The following is a 10352-nucleotide window of genomic DNA, read 5'->3' as shown; positions in this document are numbered from 1 at the left end:
GATGCCGATGCCACCGCCCCTCCCCCACCGGATCTGAGATTACCACCCGTAAAGGTCGAAGGGAAAGCGATGGCACTCTAATCGCCGATCACTGATCCAATCATCCCGTTCGTAGAAAGCATCTTCCATGGCTGGGCTGATCAAGCCGATCGTTTTCTTGCTTTACAAGTTGATGGGTCTCTTTCTTTTCTGGGTGGAAACCAGGGCACCGCGGTGAAGGTGGAGTACGGCGACGCCGCGATCGCGGCTGACGGCGCTGACGCGCATGTGATCCGCCGCGCGTTCCCGCACACCTATGGCCAGCGGCTGGCGCATTTCCTTCCGAAGACGGCCAATGCGCCGGACGCTACGGTCATAACAGAGCACCCTGCCGTCAGGTACGCATCTTGTAGATATGATCTGGAAAATCTTCTAGATATGTTCAGTTTGTGCTGGCATCTAATGCGGCATTTTCCTTAAATAGCATATCTGTAATTTACTATTACTCCGTCTCATAATGTAAAATGTTTTTAATACTACACTAGTGTCAAAAACGTCTTACATTATGAAACGAAGGGAGTAGTAATTAGCTTGTGATTTTTCCATCTTTCTACAAAACTTTCGAGTATCTCAACCAATATACTGTACATGAGATGCATATATGCAACGGGTTGGTGTATGTGAATTATAGATGTGCTACTTTGTAGTTTGTACCATACGTTGCAGTTTGCACTAAACATGAACACTAGGCGGTCCAGCATTGGAGGGGAACGTTTGGTTCCTGGGTACATATGTACCTCATATGGAATTTTTTTTAGCAATTTAACAAAAAGTCAAAAATTCTGAAAATATTTTTGAAATAAACTTGACCTTTCATTGTACTAGTGAGAAAAGTTCCACACAAAAAAAATCCCCTTTGACTTCTTTTCAAAAAAGACAAATTTTCGATCAAAATAGTGTGAATAGTGACCTATAATAGCAAATAAATTTTGTCTTTTTCGTTGTGAAGTCAACGTTGGTTTTTTTTGTGAAAATTTATATACTAGTGCGCAAGCAAGTCAAGTTTAATCTAAAAATAATTTTAAACTGTTTTGACTTTTTGTTTAATTATTTAAAAAAATATCCCATATAGGGTGTATATACATGCGGGAGCCAAAGGGTATTTCCCGTCCAGCATTGTCCTGTTTTAACTATGGCTGTCACTGTTGTAGTACTTCAGAAGGGCTACGACATTCAGACCTGCGTAATCAAGCCAAACAGTAGTTAGCTAATCTAATGTTGCAAGTTGTAACTCTATAGGATGGGACTAAAACCATAAATTACTTTGGTACTCCATATTTCTGAAATACGTTCTGAGATGCCCCCATATTTTTTTCTCCATGCATCCTTTAATGTAAAATTATCTCTCGGGTGCAGGGTTGGTGTCGTCTTCAGTGGTAGGCAGTCCCCAGGTGGTCACAATGTTATATGGGGACTATATAATGCTATAAATTCTCACAACCCAAGCAGCGAGCTTATCGGTTTTCTTGGTGAGTGGATTGGTTTATTCAGATTGTTCTTTCATGGATATGTAGCTTTAATATTCCAACTACTATTCAATCTAACAATAATTCACCCATTAGCTAGAGCGTCCTAGCATTTTAGGAATGAAAAAAAAACATGGATACAAGTCCAAAACAGAATTTTAAAATGCAGGAATGGTTGTTCTGATTTATTTATTTTTCTTCAAAAAGGAGGATATCCCTCGGCCTCTGCATCACACGATGCATACAACCATTTTAATAACCAAAGTACGAGGTTCAAAAATAACGTCTCAAGCAATCCGCAAACCAAAGTAAGGTAAAAAAAGTGACACAACCGGCAAAAATAGGGTAAGATGACTAAACACCTATCCTATTATTGGACCCCCATCTAAAACGGTTGTAGGTATCCCGTGCTACCGTTTTCCTGCGGTTGCAACCAATATCTATAAGCTTTCTGTAATCCGCATGGCCGAGTAACGACCACGTACGGATCCAAGCAGACACCCGGAATGACCTGCAAATTTTTTGTGATAGTTTGTCTATAAAAAGTGACATCGTTCCGGCAGTTTCATATGGCCCAAAGTAATCCATACACTCCTACTCGAGCCACTGTCTTAGGCTCTACCCGGTTTAACTACGCACCAAATATACTGGATAAAGTGTTGGGAGGACTAAGGTTAAAGGACACATGGACCGCCACAATAACTTGGCTAGTGGACATTTGAGGAACAGATATTGTATTACTCATCCTGATCACAAAAACAACAACGTTTATTACCCTCCCAACTACACTTTGCCAAGTTGTCATTCGTCAGTATTACTCCCTTGTGAACAAACCACATGAATACCTTTATTTTTAGCGGCACCTTAACCTTCCAAATGTGAAGCGACCTTTGGGTAGGACTGGTGTTTATCAAATCAATATACATGGATTTGATCGAGAATACACCTGACACGGACAGACAGCTTCCAGTGTAGGGTATCCGGCGCATCAGAAAGGTTAACCTCCATCAACCCGTGCACAAGATGCAACCATCTATCCCATCGTTCCCCGGCACCCGCCTGAATTGGATATTTAAAAAAACATAACCAAGTATTGTACGGACGAAAGCTTATTTATGTTGTACAATTTTATATAAAGAAGAATACTGCAAGGCTAGTGGCTTGTCCCCGAGCCAGGTATCTTCCAAGAATCTAGTATTATATTCGTTCCCAACAATGAATTTACTCCTATTGAAGAAGGCTGCCTTTGTCTTCACAGTAGATCAACCCTTGTTAATTCTGATAGAACGAATGAAAACCATAAGGAAAGTCTCTCAATCATATGTGAATGAGTGGAAAAAGGATGTTGTACAATAAGTGTTTAAATTCCTATAAGATTGAACCATAGTAGATCAACCCTTGTTAATTTGGTAGCATCATTCCTATGATCCAAATGTCCTTCATAGGTCAATTTTCTTAAGGATTCGAAACACGCAATAACCCGACGAAAGTCTTATGATCTAGAGAGGGCTGAGATTCTGTGACTAATTTATACTTGTTTTCCTTTATTAAGTCCAACAAACTACTGGTTGCTTCGCCTCCTTTCAAGTTATGATTTTTTGTGAACATTTACGCTAGAGGTGACACCCATAAGATCTCGCGACCAAATCATGGTTCGGGCACATCGATAGCAAGCTTCCACGCATCCTTGTCCATGGCTAGTTCTTTGGTGGTACTCCAATCATTCAGATCTCTCTTTACAGACTCGTCCCATGTCAAATTTGGTCTACCCCGACCTCTCTTGACATTATTCGCACTCTTTAGCCGTCCACTATGCAGAGCTTCTAGAGTCATGTGCTGAATATGCGCAAACCATCTCAGACGATGTTGGATAAGCTTCTCTTCAATCGGTCCTACCCCAACTCTATCTCGTATATCATCATTCCGGACTTGGTCCTTCCTCGTGTGGCCACACATCCATCTCAAGATGCGCATCTTCGCCGGACCTAACTATTGAGCATGCCGCCTTTTAGTCGGCCAACACTCAGCGCCATACAACATTGTGGGTGGAACCGACGTCCTATAGAACTTGTCTTGTGTCACTCTTGTCATAGAGAATGCCAGAAGCTTGGTGCCACTTTATCCATCCGGCTTTGATTCGATGGTTCACATCTTCATCAATACCCCCATCCTTCTGCAGCATTGACCCCAAATATCGAAAGGTGTCCTTCTGAGGCACCACCTACCCATCAAGGCTAACCTCCTCCTCGTGCCTAGTAGTACTGAAATCACACCTCATGTACTTGGTTTTAGTTCTACTAAGGCTAGAACCTTTCGATTCCAAGGTTTGTCTCCATAACTCTAACTTCCTATTGACCCCCGTCCGACTATCATCGACTAGCACCACGTCATCCGTAAAGAGCATACACCATGTGATATCTCCTTGTATATCCCTTGTGACTTCATCCATCACCAAAGCAAAAAAGATAAGGGCTCAAAGTTGACCTTTGGTGCAGTCCTATTTTAATCGGGAAGTCATCAGTGTTGCCATCACTTGTTTGAACACTTGTCACAACATTATTGTACATGTCCTTGATGAGGGTAATGTACTTTGTTGGGACTTTGTGTTTCTCCAAGGCCCACCACATGACATTTCGCGGTATCTTATCATAAGCCTTATTTTACTCCCTATATCTCTCTATAAGTTGTTGTACCAAGAAAATGGCTTCCATGGTCGACCTCCCAGGCATGAAACCAAACTGACTTTTGGTCATGCTTGTCATTCTTCTTAGGCGGTGCTCAATGACTCTCTCCCATAGCTTCATTGTATGGCTCATCAGCTTAATTCCACGGTAATTAGTACAACTCTGAACACCCCCTTGTTCTTGAAGATTGCTACTAATATACTCTGTCTCCATTCTTCTGGCATTTTGCTTGCCCAGAAACTGAGGTTGAAAAGCTTGGTTAGCCATACTATCGCTATGTCCCCGAGGCCTCTCCACACCTCAATGGGGATACAATCAGGGCCCATCGCCTTGCCTCCTTTCATACTTCTTGAAGCCTCGTTGACCTCAGTCTCCTGGATTCGCCACACAAAACGCCTGCTGGTATCATCAAAGGAGTCATCCAGTTCAATGGTAGAACTCTCATTCTCCCCACAGAACAGCCTGTCGAAGTACTCCCGCCATCTATGCTTAATCTCCTCGTCCTTCATCAGGAGTTGGTTTGCTCCGTCCTTGATGCATTTGAGTTGGTCAACATCCCTCATCTTCCTCTCTCGGATCTTGACCTTCTTATAGATGTCCGTTTTGCCTTCCTTCGTGTTGAACCGCTGGTAGAGGTCCTCATACGCTTGACCCCTTGCTTCACTGACAGCTCGCTTTGCAGCCTTATTTGCCATCTTGTACTTCCCTATGGTGTCTGCACTCCTATCCAGGTATAGGCGTCTGAAACAATCTTTCTTCTCCTTAATAGCCTTCTGGACATCATCATTCCACCACCAGGTATCTTTGGCTTCGCTTCTACTTCCCCTGGACACTCCAAACTCCTCTGAGGCCACCTTACGAATGCAAGTCGCCATCTTCATCCGCATATTGTCCACATCCCCTCCTTCCTCCCAAGGGCCCTCCTTAATGACCCTCTCCTTGAACGCCTAAGCTACCTTCCCCTTGAGCTTCCACCACTTCGGTCTAGCGACTTTGGCACGCTTATCCAACAGGACACGAATCCGAAAGCGGAAGTTAGCAACCACAAGCTTATGCTGAGGGACAACACTTTCTCTAGGTATCACCTTACAGTCTTGGCACGCACGCCTATCTCCTCTTCTCGAGAGGATGAAATCAACCTGGCTAGAGTGTGGACCACTACTAAAAGTCACAAGATGTGATTCTCTCTTTTTAAAGAGGGTGTTAGTTAAGATCATGTCGTAGGCTGGAGCAAAGCTTAAGACATCTTCTCCTTCTTGATTCTTGATGCCATAGCCAAAGACCCCATGCACCCCTTCAAAACCTGTGTTAGATGTACCCACATGGCCATTGAGGTTTCCTCCTATGAAGAGCTTCTTGCCAATTGGTACACTCCTAACCATGTCCTCCAGGCCTTCACAGAACTCACTCTTGGTGTTCTCATTGTGGCCTACTTGCGGGGCATACACGCTGATAACATTGAGAACCAAGTCCCCAACTACCAGCTTGACCAGGATAATCCGGTCATTTGTCTTTACAAAACATAAATGGATGTACTCTTGACCAAAATTTGCAGATTCACATTTTAAACCAATGTAAATGTTCACAAAATGATCTTCACTAATTGATGTTACTGTAGATCATAAAACATCTATTTTGTGTAGCATACAGGTAGATACACATTTCAGCGGAATTTACAAGTTCACACTTCATGCAACAATCCAGATCTCTTTTTTGTACATGTGATTTTTTTAATTCTCTGACTTCAAATGGGTGCGCGAGGTGCATGTGTGCAAAATGCAGTTAGCAAACAAAAAATCAATTAGGGACCTCTCTGATTCCACTATTTTTCTAGGATTCTACATGGTCCTGCTTGATTTTTATGATTGTTTATCACAAGTATTTTCCCAGATACTCCTTAATGCAACCCATTTCACAAAAATGTTGATCATTTGCTGTGGTTTGCAATAGTGCAACCAAACTTCCTTTGGTACAATTATTGGGGTTCTCAATGTTATAGGAATAGTCTATCTAGTGTCTTTGGAATCCTTTGAATCAAGCAGGACCTATTTAACTGCACTTTACATATCCAAGCTCACAAAATCATGAAAAATTCTAAGAAAAACGTATGTTCGGATCTTACTAAGTGTCTCATCAGTGTCAGACAGCCAGTTGGCTAAACAGTGCTAGGTGCCACTATTAAATCTTTGGAATGCAAATATGTGAAGCCCTCAGTGCTTTTTGTCCCTACATATACGTGTGAATGCATAATTTTGACTTGGACATAATTAGATATCGTATAATGAATCCTGTATCTGTTCCCTTTTACTGATTATTTCTAATTTTTTGTGTTGAAACAGGCGGAACTGATGGCTTGTTTGCTCAGAAAACTTTGGAAATCACTGAGGAAGTTTTTTCTTCCTATAAAAATCAAGGTGGTTATTATATGCTTGGCCGAACCAGGGACCAAATCAGAACAACTGAACAAGTAAAGGCAGCAATGACTACTTGCCAAGCTTTGAAGTTGGATGCTCTTGTAATAATTGGAGGTATCATTTATTACTATCTATTAAGATACTTTATTGATATTAGCTGTTATTTACTCTGTTATGCAGAGGCCGGGTGTAATGCTTAAATCTTTTAAGTAATAAAGTGCCCCTTATTGGAAAAACCCTGTTATTTACTCTGCATGCCCTCTTTTCTTTTTGTAGGTGTCACATCCAACACGGATGCTGCTCAGCTTGCTGAGACTTTTGCTGAGTCGAAATGTTCAACAAAGGTGGCTGAAAATTGTCTAATAAAGCTAGTTCCTTCATTATAATCGTTTGTACTGGTTCACATCCCTGTGGTAGTAAGTATTTTCCTTATAAAGTGCAAATAGCCTGAGACAATCTGTTTTTTAACAGGTAGTTGGTGTTCCTGTAACTTTGAATGGTGACCTTAAGAACCAGTTTGTCGAGACAACTGTTGGTTTTGATACCATATGCAAGGTACATTAATTTATATAGCAAGCTATTGAGTTGCTTCCTTATTTAGCATGTGGTATCATTTTAGAGATGCACTGTCCGCCAGTCCGCCTGTTACATTTTATTGACCTGTCTAGAGGTACGGTGAGTAGCTGCGAGGAGCATCTCATTCTCACTACTCAGTTTGATCATCCTTCTTTTTTACTATGGTTTCGGCATTGTTTGTTTTAGTGTTACCTTACTAATTTTGCTATTTAATTTACATTTTTTACGGTAACATGAATTGCTACTTATTTAACAGGTGAACTCACAGCTCATAAGTAATGTCTGCACTGATGCTCTTTCTGCTGAGAAGGTAACACATAATGGATGGTCAACCTCCACCTTAACACATTTCATGAGTTTAAATACTTTTTTTGGTGAAAGCTAGTAAAGTAGTCTTAAGTTCAGTCATTTTCTTTCTTCTACATACCGTGCTACCGGCCTATTACTCATAAATTTGCCTCCATTTTATAAAGGCGCTCTGTATTATCTACATAATTGCTGAATTTTATAACACACAAAATTCAAGTACGCAGTCTACATTTTTATCTCTCTTAAAGCTTCATCATTTTTCTCGGCAGTATTACTACTTCATTCGCTTGATGGGGCGGAAAGCATCTCATGTGGCCTTGGAATGTGCTCTTCAGTCACATCCAAATATGGTTAGGGATGCTACTTTTATTTTGAATCGACTTGTTTGATCCATAATACAAACATTACAAACTAATCTGACTTGATAATGCTCAGGTCTTACTAGGGGAGGAGGTTGCTGCGTCAAAACTTACAATTTCTGATATTACAAAGCAGATATGTGATGCTGTGCAGGCAAGGGCTGAAAAAGGTAGGAATCATATGGTTCTTACAAGCTTCGTATTGTAGTGTCATGTTGCCATTGTTTATAATAGGCGGTAAGGCGACCTAAGGTGAGCACCAACCGACCTGACGCCTAAGCGTGTAAAGCGGGCATAATTGTAAGGCGCTGCCAGGGCGCCTTGCTGCCTAAGCGTCCAAGGGGTGACATCTTGTAAATAATGCATGTTGCCATAATATCTTGGGCACATAAATATATCATGCAGTTGCTATTATTCCTTATGATTCACAGTATCATACTATCTTGCACAGATAAATACCATGGTGTTGTACTTATTCCCGAGGGCCTTGTCGAGAGTATACCTGAATTATATGCTTTGCTTCAGGTCAGTATCAGTACATGAAACAATGGTGTTGTTTATTGAATAGTTCACTGAGCTTAGCTTATACTTGTAGGAAATTCATGGGCTACATGATAAAGGTGTTTCCATTGAGAACATCTCTTCTCATCTTTCGCCTTGGGCTTCTGCACTATTTGACTTTCTGCCTCCATTTATCAGGAAACAGGTATGTATTTCTTGTTTTCATATTCAGAAATCCATAATTTGGAGAAGATTTTATTGCTTCAACTTTTTTTTTGTCGTGCAGCTACTTCTGCATCCAGAATCTGACGACTCTGCTCAGCTTTCTCAGGTGGCACAGCAATTCAGTCTGTGATATTAGCCTATCCTTTTTGTTTTACATTTGTTCGGGCATCAGATTTATATGTGTATCTTGCAGATTGAGACTGAGAAGCTTCTAGCCCAGTTAGTTGAGACAGAAATCAACAAACGTCTGGTGAGCATATCCTGCAGTCATTTGTGGAGAACTAGTTTAAGACCTATGAGTTATTAGTTCACTTTTAAAATAAGCACCACCTTTATCAGTGCATATTGTTTATTGGCTTATTTAGGAGGAAGGCACTTACAAAGGAAAGAAGTTCAATGCAATTTGCCACTTTTTTGGCTACCAAGCAAGAGGTGCCCTGCCGTCAAACTTTGATTGCGATTACGCCTATGTAAGTTCCACCTCACTTCTCTATATCATGTTCCATCTGGTTATTCTCCTTGATGGCCGGCCAATTGTTTGATTCCAGGTTCTTGGTCATGTATGCTATCACATCATAGCTGCTGGTCTGAATGGCTACATGGCCACTGTAACTAATCTAAAAAGTCCTGTGGACCAGTGGAAATGTGGAGCTGCTCCTATTACGGTGAGCATATGGGATTGTTAGTGTTTGTATGTTTTTTAGATTATGTTCCTTTAAGATTTGCACATGATCCATCTCACACAAGTTTATGTGAAGCACAAAGTGATGCATAACCATTTCTGCATTTGTTCACGAGCAGTCTATGATGACGGTAAGGGGATGGTCGCGCGGTCCCACTGCCAGTCAAATTGGGAAGCCCGCTGTCCACATGGCAAGCGTTGACTTAAAAGGAAAAGCATACGAGTACGTATGATTTCTGGTTTGAAATTAAGTGCCATCTTTTATTCACTAGTCATCGTGTTCTTCTATTCTCCATTGCCTGTGAAGAGGAAATTCTCCATTGTTTCACTGGATACATACACCGTGTAAAAGGATAAAAAGACATGTGCTCGTATTTACCAAAGTAATCGTTTTGTGCCTTGCAGGCTGCTGAGGCAAAACTCTTCCAGCCTCCTGATGGAAGACATCTACAAGAACCCTGGACCGCTGCAATTCGAAGGACCGGGGGCCGACGCAAAGCCCATCTCGCTGTGCGTGGAAGACCGGGACTACATGGGGAGGATCAAACAGCTGCAGGAGTATCTGGAGAAGGTACATCGGCCAACAACTTGGTTATCCGACTGGTAACAGTCCTTTTATTGGTTCTCATGATTATGCATGCCACGCAGGTGAAGAACATCGTGAAGCCTGGGTGCTCGCAGGATGTGCTGAAAGCTGCACTGAGCTCCATGGCACATGTGACGGAGCTGCTGACCATCATGTCTTCTCCGTCTTACAGTGGCCAAGCGACCATCTGAGAGCAAACTCGGAGCGTTCCATATGCCGGAATCCCACAGGCATAATTTTCCTTTTGTCGGCCGTAGAAACCGGGATCTTGATAGGCTCTGTTCTTTATCTGAGTTTTAGACTGCAGAGTGTGGCAAGTTTGGAGATTGGGATTTGGGAAGAGTTAGAACAGGAATAATTGCCCACTTTTATGGCAGAAATCAACGTCAATATAATCAGTGTGAGTTAGAAGCTCCGGATAATAACAAAAAATACTGTGTAAATGGTAACCCTATTTTTTCTTCTCTTATATAAATGCAATCCTTACCCGCTAGAGAAGCGGCTTGAGTCA

General features: G+C 41.7%; 1 protein-coding gene across 1 annotated transcript; it reads left to right on the top strand.

The window, feature by feature from the left end:
• Positions 1–204: 204 nt before the first annotated feature.
• On the top strand, positions 205–10352 carry LOC125521467 (pyrophosphate--fructose 6-phosphate 1-phosphotransferase subunit alpha-like; the record flags this gene model as incomplete). Its single annotated transcript, XM_048686516.1, is given in 17 exon segments — positions 205–377; positions 1396–1508; positions 6529–6717; positions 6880–6947; positions 7075–7158; positions 7436–7489; positions 7758–7838; positions 7924–8017; positions 8299–8372; positions 8443–8553; positions 8635–8679; positions 8767–8823; positions 8939–9043; positions 9122–9238; positions 9375–9478; positions 9661–9826; positions 9904–10352. Coding segments are annotated over 17 exon segments (1764 nt in total), but the record flags the coding sequence as incomplete, so codon positions are not given.

Source organism: Triticum urartu, chromosome 7 (genome assembly GCF_003073215.2).
Source record: "Triticum urartu cultivar G1812 chromosome 7, Tu2.1, whole genome shotgun sequence".
Taxonomy (NCBI): Eukaryota; Viridiplantae; Streptophyta; class Magnoliopsida; order Poales; family Poaceae; genus Triticum; species Triticum urartu.
The sequence above is the reverse complement of the archived record's forward strand: the minus strand, read 5'-3'. Positions and strand labels throughout refer to the sequence as shown.